Here is a 12500-nt window from a genome sequence, read left to right as displayed (position 1 = left end):
ATTTAATATGTGTACTAGGATGCTGATATTTGGCATGGAGGTTCCTTTGGGGTATACTATTGGTGTCGTGAAATTGAAATTAAAAAATAATTTCAAATGTTTTAAATTTTTGACCTGTTTTTAATTTAACTTTTTTGTAGCACATCAACGTTAAAGTTTTTGGTGCAAGTTATTTTTTAGAAGCTTGCCATTCATTTAATATGTGTATTAGGATGCTGATATTTGGCATGGAGGTTCCTTTGGGGTATACTATTGGTGTATTGAAGTTGAAATTAACAAATGATTTTAAATGTTTTTAAAATATAAACTGAAGATGGTGTCAAAACCACCCAATATTCGCCTGTTTATACTAGACGCTTGCTATTCATTTAATATGTGTACTAGTTTACTGATTACAATATACAAATACATATTGTTGTGAATTCGCGCCCGCCGGCGTGCGATCAGCCGCTCGACTCGAATGGCGGCCGCCTCACCCACCGGAATGGACAATTCAGTCGTGGCCCTCTCGGACCAACGCCGGGAGCTAGTCACGGGTGGGGGTTTAACCTCACCACGATCGTGCCAATTGCCCACCCGCGCAGGATAGGGTCACTCGCCAAATTCGATCTACCTAAGTACCTGCACGAATGGTGGACCGGGCGATCGCACCTCGCCGCAGGTCGACTCCGGACATGAACCGCTTGGGCGGCCCGTTCCGTGCTATCGGGATAACCGAGCGGTGTTATCGCCGACCTGGACGGTTCAGATTAATTACCGGGCGTATTAAGCCCACTACGAACCCTTTACGTGATGCAGGATGGAGGGTCAATAAAGAAAAGACGAAGCGAAACGGGAAAACAGTTCACATAATGCACATTTATTACATGACACACGGAAAGCACAATATACAGCCAAACAGTCAAAAGGCACATATAGCAGTTAAAAGAAAAGAAACAATGACGCAGAGTTACTACCGAATACGTGTGCACACGGCAACACTTATACAGTTCTACTTTACAGATGGCGCCAACACACATTTACTCAAAAGCAAAGGAAAGAAGCCACCCTCATAGACAAGGGGGCAGACAGGCCTGGAGGCCAATATGTGCGCGTGACCTGGAGGAGCGGCCAGGTCCGCGAGACCGGGGGGGTCCTACCCGCGTCCACGTGACGCGTTGGCGGACGAGCCGCAGATGTGGCCGCGTGGCTGTGCCCCGACTCCGTGCTCCTTGGCGGGTTTCGTTGGCACGACGTTTGGAGTGGGGTGGGAACGGGGCCCCCTTATTGCACTATCTCAGCGTGGGGGAAAGGGGGAATTGTTGATGCCCTGGGGGAGGAGAATGGCTGGCTGGCTTGGGTCCCGCGACAAGCGATCTCACACCGCGACCTCGTCGCCGACCGCCGTCCTTCTCGCCTCGGACCCGAGCTCCTTGGCCTCTTCCCGCAACTCCCCTCAGCCGACTGCAGAACCCAACTCGATGCCACACCGATGACTTCGCCTCACTCTGCCCTGCCGACACACACTGCTACTGCCACACTCTGCTACTGTCACATTCTGCTACTGCCACACTCTGCCACGATTCGCCTTGCGCTCGCTGTTTTATAGGCCGGCAGGAGAAAACAATATGCAAATATCCGGATCAGGATGACCTCGGGGGCGGAGCCACGCTCGCCAATTGGACGGAGGAAAAGTGGGCGTGAACCTCTCCTGATCCAAGAATTTGCATATATCGATTTCACACAGACGCGCCTGGAGGCGGGGCCAAGCCGCTCCGCGCTTGCTAATTGGATGGATCAGAAGTGGGCGTGTAGCGTTCTTGATCCGAATTCTCCCTCGGAAAGGCCGCTATTTGCCTCGCGGCTTGGTGCGTATCGCTAAACGAGCCCAAGACAGCGCGACGCTCAGTGTTCACAGGTGGTGCGGGAATGGCCGTAGAAGGAGAGAGGTGAGGGAGGTGGAGAGTTTATCGGTGGTAGTTTGATGGTTATGGTGCCGTTTGGGAATAACGGTGATGCGATGTTTGCGGGATTGAGTTGTGAAGGTAAAGGTCGTGGCTGTTGGCGTTGTTGTTGTTGTCTGAGGGTTGGAGCGTGGTTGTAGTTGGTGACAATGGCTGGCGTGGTGGTTAAGGTGGTTGTTGTGTGATGGCGGTTGAGACGTGGTTGGTTCAAAATAAAGATAGAACAGAAAAACGGATATCTCAAAGCGTCGCAGCCCGAATGAATCACATAAATTCCCTCTAGACAATGGATTTGGGGCTAACTACGCATGTACTTAGAGATATCTCACCTACGGGCCCTTCATGGTGTAATGCGAATTTTCACAGCCGTAACAATATATTGCTTTGAAATTATTTGGATCAGACTTCACTGCAATGCTTTATTAAAAATACTATTAGACTAGTCTTTTAAAAACGATAAATGTATATACAGGCGAGCATTGGGTGGCTTTGACACCAACTCTCTAGTTATATATGTATTGATGTTGAAGTGATGGCTGGATCATATTTAAAGGAGATCGCACAAAAAGGTAAAACAAAACGATATCCTGTAAAAATAAAATTGCACATTTTCAGCATATGAGACACCTCCCGAGGCAGCCACCGCACGGCACTGCAGAGTCCAACACAGGTGTAAACATATGTCTGATCGATGTTAGATTGAAAACACGGGTACTTTTACCAAAACAAACTCAAGCAGCTTGGAGAGCGCTTGCCAAGTGGCTTAAGCCCTCAAGCAAGCACTCCATGAAACAGTTGAAAATAAACGGCTCACAGCACACGATTAGCAATCACCGAACTGTCATAATAAACATACACCTCAAGGAGATATCCGAAATGTCAAATATGTCCGAATTGGACAAATGAACACTTTATTAGAAGCGATGTTACCCAGAAAAAGCCTTCAGACCCAAAGAGAGTGATGACCGAGGATGTGCCTGATAAACGATATAATTTAATAAGGCTGTTAATTATCTTCAAAAGGGGTGTTTTAATTAACCCAAGCAACCAATTTTCGCTCGTGCACTTCTTTGGAGTTTTCTTAGCATGCATGCAAAGTTTCAGTCTGCGAGATTTCATGGTTTTGGAGTTATGGAGGAGACACACTGACCACACATACACACACACACACACACACACACACACACACACACACACACACACACACACACACACACACCTTACTCTCGGACCATTTGTGTCATTTTCAAAAATGCATTTTGATGACCCATTTGATGCCTTTTGAAGTTACTTTTCAAATGATTTGGCAAATGAGAGCTGAAGATGTTAACAATGTTGATGGGGAGAGAACAATGTTGATGAGAGGTTTACAAAACCAGTCCGCTATTTTTCATGCTTTTTTGTTTATCTTGGATATGCTTTCGTGAACACACTTTGTTTTAATGCCATAAAGTTTTCGATGTGAAAATGTAAAACTCAGCATTGTTCTATACTGCTGCGATTGGCATTGAATCGGCTATGGATAACAGACGATAATGAGTGCCCTTTTCGGGCTGGAAGTCTGAGTCCTTATGCATCTAAAAGGGAGAAGATATCCAAATTTAAGCTCCAGAAAGAAAGAAACATCTTCCCTCTATAGACTCCATATTAATTTTGTTAAATCGTTGGAGGTAAAAGTTGGTTTATCTCCCAATGAAAAAGCCCAATAAAAGGCAGCACTAAGTTTCTAGTTTATAGCTTTCAGATAATAAAAGCAACATAGTACTTTTTTGACAAACTGCTTGATCAGTTAGTGTTTGGACTCAGGAAATTAACTTTGCAAACAACCAAATAACGAGGTGTTAACATGCTGTAGCCAAGGGCTTGCGTCAAGCAGTAATTTATAAAGTAAAAGCATTGTTGTTGGGTTGACAGGATGGCCTCGAGGTACTCACACTCGCCTCGAAGCTGTCTTGCCTGGGTTAGAATCACTGCTCAGCTATAAACTGTCATCCCAGTGTTTCACATGCAGGGTGATTAATCAATGTGTGTGCCATCCCTTGGATGGACGTTAAACGGGGGTCCCATTTGCCAGCATTTGTGGTTGGACGTTAAAGACCCATGGTGTCCATCATGAAGAGTCGTGAGCTGTTGCTGGCACCATAGCCAAATTCCTGCTTTGACCAGCAGAGGGCATTGCATCAGTGACATAGCTGTATCTTCAGCCAATGATGCTACCCCACAGCCTTGTGCTGCTTATGAATGAAGCAGTGTTGTTGTCAGGTTATTTTAGTTCAGCAGTGCTACCCCTTGTAACACGTTTATATCGATAAGCTCTGTCAGCGTGAGGTTCAGTCGTCACTTCAAACATGTTTGATAGTCAAGTTATGTTTAATTTTGGTTTTGCTGTCTAAATGCATTTCAAGAAAAGCATGGGAAAAATTGCAGTCTAAACAGTCCCATTGAATTATTCCCTCTTGATGTTGATAATTACATAATGGTTTTTTCTTCCCTACAAGAGCAAGGCTCATGGAAGAGCAAGGTTGAGTTGACAGTGGGGTAGCAAGGCAACAATTGGGTACAATCAGCAAGAAAATAAACGAACAGGAAAAGAAGAGGGAGAAAGAAGGGGGGGAAACATTGAAACCAGCAAATAAGAGGGCTGGGTTAGATGGGATAATGAGAGTAATTAAGATCATGAGTCAGGATGGGAGATGACACCGGTCAAGATGGAGAGGTGGCGGTGCACCATCTGCTTGAAGCCCTGGAAGGAAGTGTAGGAAAGCACGGTCTCTGTTAGGCAGTTTCATCTGCAGCAAAAATGAGCAAAAGGAGTTGAGGTGTGCAGTGAACCAGGATTTTGGAATACATCGAAAAATAAAACAGCAATCAGTAACGGATTGTTGTTTTAACCTTCCCAACATGATACAGGCCCTCTATATCTCACACTAATGTATTAAATAATATACAGCATTGCAGTCACACACTGCTGAAAGAACTTCATACCATTTCTTCTTCGCTTTTTTTTTTTTTTTGCTGAAACCGTTTTCATATGAAAGTGAAATGAAAATCTAAATTTCAAACTCAGGAAATTAACACCTGCTTATTGTCTTCAATTTCACATCTTAATAAGAAGACTCTCATGAGCGAAAGGTAAACGCCACTTGTTGATCAAATCTAATAGAACCTTGTTTATCTCAAGCTGTATCTTTCACCATAATGTTAGCCCATGGCCTACACTTTTTGCTCCCACCAACAGCATCAGATAAGTGTTTTCACCAAATATGGGAGATCTGGATGTTTATTCAAAGATACTGCTTTGAAGCACAAACACACCCCCACTGGGCTTTGGCACCCACGCTTCCAACAACATGCAGCACAGAATATCATCCAACCTCCTGTGGTTGTCCCAGCGGCCCATGCACTGAACTAATCATATAACGGCCTATTTTGACTCGTTCATGGAGGCTTTTAGCTGTACTTATCATTTTTGACTTGCTGCAAGTATTGTGCTCATGCAGTCGACATATTTCTGTCAAAGGAATCGTGTTTGACTGTGTCCTTTATCCTAATATGATGGTGACACATTTGTTGTTGTCATAGCGCCAGTTCCTCTTCAAGTGAAAAGACCAGTGGAATTCAATTATATAGCAGCGTCTGCCGGATGCTCCCAGAAATCTCATGTAGAAGAGATGTTGAAGAGGTGCCTTGCTGGACCAGGATGGACAGCTCGTCATAATATATGTGGTGTTTTGTGGGGTGTATAGACAGAGGGTACATGTTAGGTTTAGTGTGGGTTGGAGCCTGTTTTGATATTGCAGAAGGGAGGGGTGGTGTCCGCACCAGAGTCCAGCCAGATGGACTCTCATTACACGAATAATTATTGCATCAGAAGAGCGAATTTGCATCATTGTCAAAGTGAGAGGTGGATAACAGAAGGAGATCGCACAAAAAGGTTAAACAAAGCGATGTCCTGTAAAAATAAAATTGCACATTTTCAGTAGATGAGACAATTCCCGAGGCACCCACCGTACAGCACTGCGGGACCCAACAAAGGCGGAAACGTATGATGGGAGATTGAAAGCGTGGTGACTTTTTCCCACAACGAAAAACAAGCAGCTTGTTTGTTTTGTTTTTTCGCCAAGTGGCTTAAGCACTCAAACAAGCACTCCAACGAAATGGTTGTTAAACAGCTCCCTTGGCATGCAATTGGCAATAACCGAACCTTCATATTCAACATACACCTCCTGGAGACGCAAAATATGTCTGAATTGGACAAACGAACACGTTTCTAACAGTCGAAACTGCTTGTAAGTTCTATTCTGGAGCTTAAATTTTGTAATTCCCCTTAGTTTAAGAGATATTCATGGCGGTCGCATGTGTGGAAATGAATTAAAGCAACGAACGCTTACGTCTCTGGGCATTTATAAGCATTGCGATGTACGTCACGAATCGTAAATATGATGAACAGGCATTCGATAATGTGAGTGAGGAAAGTGAAAAAAAAACTATCGTGAAGAAATCGTTGTGGCCTGTTTAAAGTCGAGGCATGGTTGAGCAGGCCAAAAAACATGGCGGCTTCAGACCCCAGCGAAGTTACCGAGGAAACGCCTTTAGACCCCAGACAGCGAGGTGGCTAAGGATCGTCTGATGAAGGATTTAATTAAATAAGGCTGTTAATTATCTTCAAAAGAGCTGTTTTAATTAACCCAAACATCCTATTTTCACTCTTGCACTTCCTTGTAGTTTTCTTAGTGCGCATGCAAAGTTTCAGGCTGTTAGGTTGTATGGTTTTGGCGTTGTGGAGACACACACACACATTTATTTGTATAGATGAGAGTAATGGTGAGCAGTTGTGCACTTCATAAGTCGTTGGGGTGACGAATGGGTCGTCATACAGTGACGTGGGTGAGAGGGATGTTGAGCTGAGCTGCAGAGGCGATGCATTGAGTGCTTTTCATATTTAGGTGGATTACTGTTGGAAGTACCTTTATTTTTTCATGTAAGTGGGCTATGTTTGTAGATCTTGTGCAACTTGTTGCTGTCCTGAGAGCTTGATTTTGTATTTTTGAAGTTGTGTGTTATCGTTTGAAGAAGTGGTGGCCCAGCTCGTGCTGGTATAATTGATGGTCATCCAGATGAACTGTTTGTAGGTTGTTAGAAGTGATTATTTGTGTTGTCCAAAGGTTGTATTATTGAATGTGTTGTTTTGCCATGAGAGCCTTGGCAGTGAATTGATCTGTCTGTTGTTTAAAAGTCATATGGTTATCCAAGGTGATACCCAATAATGTTGTCTGCCAAGAAAAGGTTGTTGATTGAAAAGGGTAATGGTTGGTTGTGCATTGAATTAATGTTTGTCTGTGGTAAAAAGGGTTTCAAAAAACTTTGGTGTAGATGCAGTGATGTGATTCAGTATGAACTGGATTTCAAGATTGTAGAGATATTGCTGAAGGGTGTTGGTAGCCTGGACAAAATTGGAATATTGTGAGGAAATGGTGAGATCATCTGCATATCTGTGCACAGTGTGAAAAGCTTTACTCATGTCTATTGCCGTGAGAACAATCCTCAGAATTGTTTTTTGTTGAACTCTTCTGGAATGTATTGTGTTCATGTAGATAGATGTGGTGTCAACATCGGAGTCAAGCCGGGGCCAAACTATGTTACTATATTGTTGTTGAGTGTGGTGAACGAAAGCTATGCTGTGATGTGATATATACTAGGGGTATAAAAGGAGAGATTTTCTTGAGGATGAGCCTTTCCATTATTTTGCTTGGGGTGCATAAGAGAGAAATGGGCCAATGTGATGTTGAGTTATTATTGAGGGATTTGTTAAGTTTCAGTATTGGTATAATGATTGTCCCCATGTCAAGGGAATTTCATTGTGTCCAAAAGTGGTTGTATATTTTAATTAGTGCATTAATGGCCAATTGACTATGCCTGGTGTTGGCTTAATGGTTAGGGTGGTGGTCTTGGGATCCCAGGATCCTGAGTTCAAATCCCACTTTCCTGTTGAATTAATACCAGGTGGGGTTTACTCTGCCTGTCATCCTTCCGAGGTTGGCAAAATGAGTGCCAGCTTGCTGGTATCCTGTGTTGGAGTGGTGACCTGTCCAGGATTGTGCCCAATGGCCAAGGAGACTGCTTTGGCGGCACCAACACTGCACAGAGTATGGTCCCAGTGGATGGATGGCCAATTGACCTGGGTGTTTCAAGTGGATATTTCTGACACTGCAGTTCTGCAGAATTTTGAGTTTAGACATTTTTTTCTTATCATGTCCTTGGGGCAATTTGATGGTGGGGATTTCCCTGGCTCTGTTTTTTTTTTTTTTTTGTCCCTTGCATTTCACTTGAAATGGGTTTCCCTGGGTGGGATAAATTTATCCCTCCCACACCTGTCAAAATATTTTGTATCAATGGTGATTGAATTCGTGAAATTTTAACATCTGGCATTTAAAAATGATAAATGTACGCTGCATCCTTTTTGAGCATGGACTGATTTTAAAAAACTTCTTCGAACCACACAAACAGTATAAGATCAGTAGGACATCGTGGTAAACATGATTTTTAAGTGCAATGGAGTTTGATATCACTGGATCCAGATCATGCTGTGAGGTTATATAAAGTGGATCGGATGGGAATTCCACTTATCCGTTGTTATCATCTCACAAAACTGTATGTGACGAAGCACAAAAAATTAGCCAATGAAAATCGACGACATCATTGCATTGTAATTACTATGTTACTGTATTTCGATCCAATATTAAAAATTCTATACAGTGCCTTCAGAAAGTATTCAGACCCCTTGGCTTTTGTCACATTTTGTTGTGTCACAGCCTGAACTTAAAATAGGTTAAATTAACAAAAAAAATTGGTACTGATCTACACAAAATACCCCATAATGACAAGGTGAAAACATGTTTTTAGAAATTTTTACAAAGCAATTCAAAATGAAAAGCTGATATCTCTTGCGTCAATAAGTATTGAACCCTTTGCTTTTGACACTCCAAATTGAGCTCAGGTGCATCCGATTTCCTTTGATCATCATCCTTGAGATGTCTCCACAACTTGATGTGAGTCCACCTGTGACCAATTCAATTGATTGGATATGATTTTGAAAGAAACACACCTTTCTCTAAAAGGTCCCACAATTGACAGTGCACATCAGAGCAGAAACTCTACCATGAAGTCCAAGGAACTGTCCATATAACTCTGAGATATAATTGTGGAGGTATAGATCTTGGGAAGGGAATAAAAGAATTTCTACAGTGTTGAAAGTTCCCAAGAGCACAGTGAGCTCCATCATTAGGAAATGGAAAGAATATGGAACTACCCAGACTCTTCATAAACCTTGCCATCTGACCAAACTGAACAACCGGACAAGAAAGCACTTGTTCAGCGAGGTAACCAAGAACCCAATGACCATTCTGATAGAACTACAGAGTTCCTTGGCTGAGATGGGAGAACCTGCCAGAAGGACAACAATCTCTGCAGAACTTCACAAATCTAGGCTTTATGTGAGAGTAGCCAGATAGATGGAAGCTACTCCTGAGAAAAAAGGCACATGACAGCACACCTGGAGTTTGCATAAAGGCATGTGAAACACTGAGCGCATGAGGCAAAATATTCTGTGATCTGATCAGACAAAAATTGAATAATTTGGCCTGAATGCAAAGCGCCACATCGAGCGGAAACCGGGCACAGCTCATTACCCATCTAACACCGTCCCGCCCATGAATCATGGTGGTGGCAGCATCATGCTATGGGGATGCTTTTCAGTGGCAGGGACTGGGAGACTTGAAGGATAGAGGGAACAATGAATGGAGCCAAATACAGGAAAATCCTTGAGGAGAACCTGCTTCACAGTACAAAAGACCTCAGACTGTGGCGAAGATATATGTTTCAACAGGGCAATGACCCCAATCATACAGCCTCAGCAACGCTGTAATGGCTTCAGAACAAGAACGTGAAAGTCCTTGATTGGCCTATCCAAAGCCCAGACTTGAATCCCATTGAGAAGCTGTAGAAAGACTTGGAGATTGCTGTTCACCGACACTCCCCATCCAACTTGACAGAGCTTGAGCAAATCTCCAAGGAAGAATGGGAGAAAATCCCCAAACCCAGATGTGTAAAACTGATACAGATATACCCAAGGAGACTCGAAGTTGTGATGGCTGCCAAAGGTACTTCTTCAAACCATTGACTCAGGGGGCTAAATCCTTTTTGTAAATTCGATATTTCTTTGTTTAATTTTCAACAAATTTGTAAAAAACATGTTTTCACCTTGTCATTATGGGGTATTTTGTGTGGATCTGTGACAGTTTTTTTAAATTTAATCCATTTTAAATTCAGGTTGAAACACAACATAATATGAAAAAGTCAAGGGGTGTCAATACTTTTTGAAGGCACTGGATATGCAATATTTTGTATGTCAAAATGTTTATCAAAAGGATGAAATTTTGACCATTTGCACATGCCCCCTCACTTTCATCCACTTCCCTTTCAACATCACCTTCCTATTTTCTTCTTCTCACATGTTTTCCATTTTAACCCCCTCTCCAGCTTTTTTCTCTTCCGTTTTTTCTCCTCCTCCTTGTCTTATTTTACTCCATTTTATTTTTCTGAATCATCTGCACAACTCCCTTTTTTAATCAGTAGATGGCTCCTAAGGACATCAACTATTGCACCTTTTTCTCCTTTCCACTACCAGGACTTGAGAGAGACAAGTTTGACAACAAGACGGTGTCATTCGAGGAGCACATCACGCAAGAACACAACATGTGGCATTACCTATACTTCATCGTGCTTGTTCGTGTGAAAGATCCAACTGAGTACACAGGGCCAGAGAGCTACGTTGCACAAATGATTAAGGCATGGTGGTTGACTTCTTGTTTTCAAACATTCATTGGTTGTCTGAGGTTGTCTTCATTGAGTCAAGGAGAAAAGTATAATTATGGGCAGTTGAGGAATATCGACTTAAATGAGCTTGCGAATACATATTTGTGTGCTTTTACGGTATTTCACTTTGGATTTAGTTCATCATGGTTATGGTGATGTACATAGACGTTCAAGATATTGACAAATGCAGCCCATCCCAGGGAGGGCTAGCATCAGGAAGTTCTTGAAGAGTCAATATTACTCCCAGTTTCCCCTAAATAACATGAACTAGTTCAGTCATTGATCGATTGTTAAATATGAAATCGGAGATTGTCTACCTAGCCTTTTGATCACCTATTTATTTTCAAATATCAATTGATTTATTTACATATATATATAGATATAGAGATATATATATATATATATATATATATATATATATATATAGAGATATATAGAGATAGAGATATATATATATATATATATATATATATATATATATATATATATATATATATATATATATATATATATATATATATATATATATATATATATATATATATATATATATATATATATATATATATATATATATATATATATATATATATATATATATATATATATATATATATATATATATATATATATATATATATATATATATATATATATATATATATATATATATATATATATATATATATATATATATATATATATATATATATATATATATATATATATATATATATATATATATATATATATATATATATATATATATATATATATATATATATATATATATATATATATATATATATATATATATATATATATATATATATATATATATATATATATATATATATATATATATATATATATATATATATATATATATATATATATATATATATATATATATATATATATATATATATATATATATATATATATATATATATATATATATATATATATATATATATATATATATATATATATATATATATATATATATATATATATATATATATATATATATATATATATATATATATATATATATATATATATATATATATATATATATATATATATATATATATATATATATATATATATATATATATATATATATATATATATATATATATATATATATATATATATATATATATATATATATATATATATATATATATATATATATATATATATATATATATATATATATATATATATATATATATATATATATATATATATATATATATATATATATATATATATATATATATATATATATATATATATATATATATATATATATATATATATATATATATATATATATATATATATATATATATATATATATATATATATATATATATATATATATATATATATATATATATATATATATATATATATATATATATATATATATATATATATATATATATATATATATATATATATATATATATATATATATATATATATATATATATATATATATATATATATATATATATATATATATATATATATATATATATATATATATATATATATATATATATATATATATATATATATATATATATATATATATATATATATATATATATATATATATATATATATATATATATATATATATATATATATATATATATATATATATAT

The 12500-nt window shown here is 38.2% G+C and overlaps 1 protein-coding gene across 1 annotated transcript in view; it reads left to right on the top strand.

Annotated features, from left to right (window-relative positions):
- The window catches only part of LOC147018114 (inositol 1,4,5-trisphosphate-gated calcium channel ITPR1-like), a 489954-nt gene that overhangs the window by 447248 nt on the left and 30206 nt on the right, over window positions 1–12500 (top strand). Inside the window, exon 59 of the mRNA XM_085900071.1 lies at window positions 10630–10790. Within this exon, the coding sequence (XP_085756197.1) occupies window positions 10630–10790 (161 nt within the window). The remainder of the gene's footprint in view (window positions 1–10629; window positions 10791–12500) is intronic.

This window comes from Eptatretus burgeri, chromosome 10, assembly GCF_056783735.1.
Source record: "Eptatretus burgeri isolate ZD-2024b chromosome 10, Ebu_testis_v1, whole genome shotgun sequence".
In the NCBI taxonomy this organism is placed as follows: domain Eukaryota; kingdom Metazoa; phylum Chordata; class Myxini; order Myxiniformes; family Myxinidae; genus Eptatretus; species Eptatretus burgeri.
The sequence above is the reverse complement of the archived record's forward strand: the minus strand, read 5'-3'. Positions and strand labels throughout refer to the sequence as shown.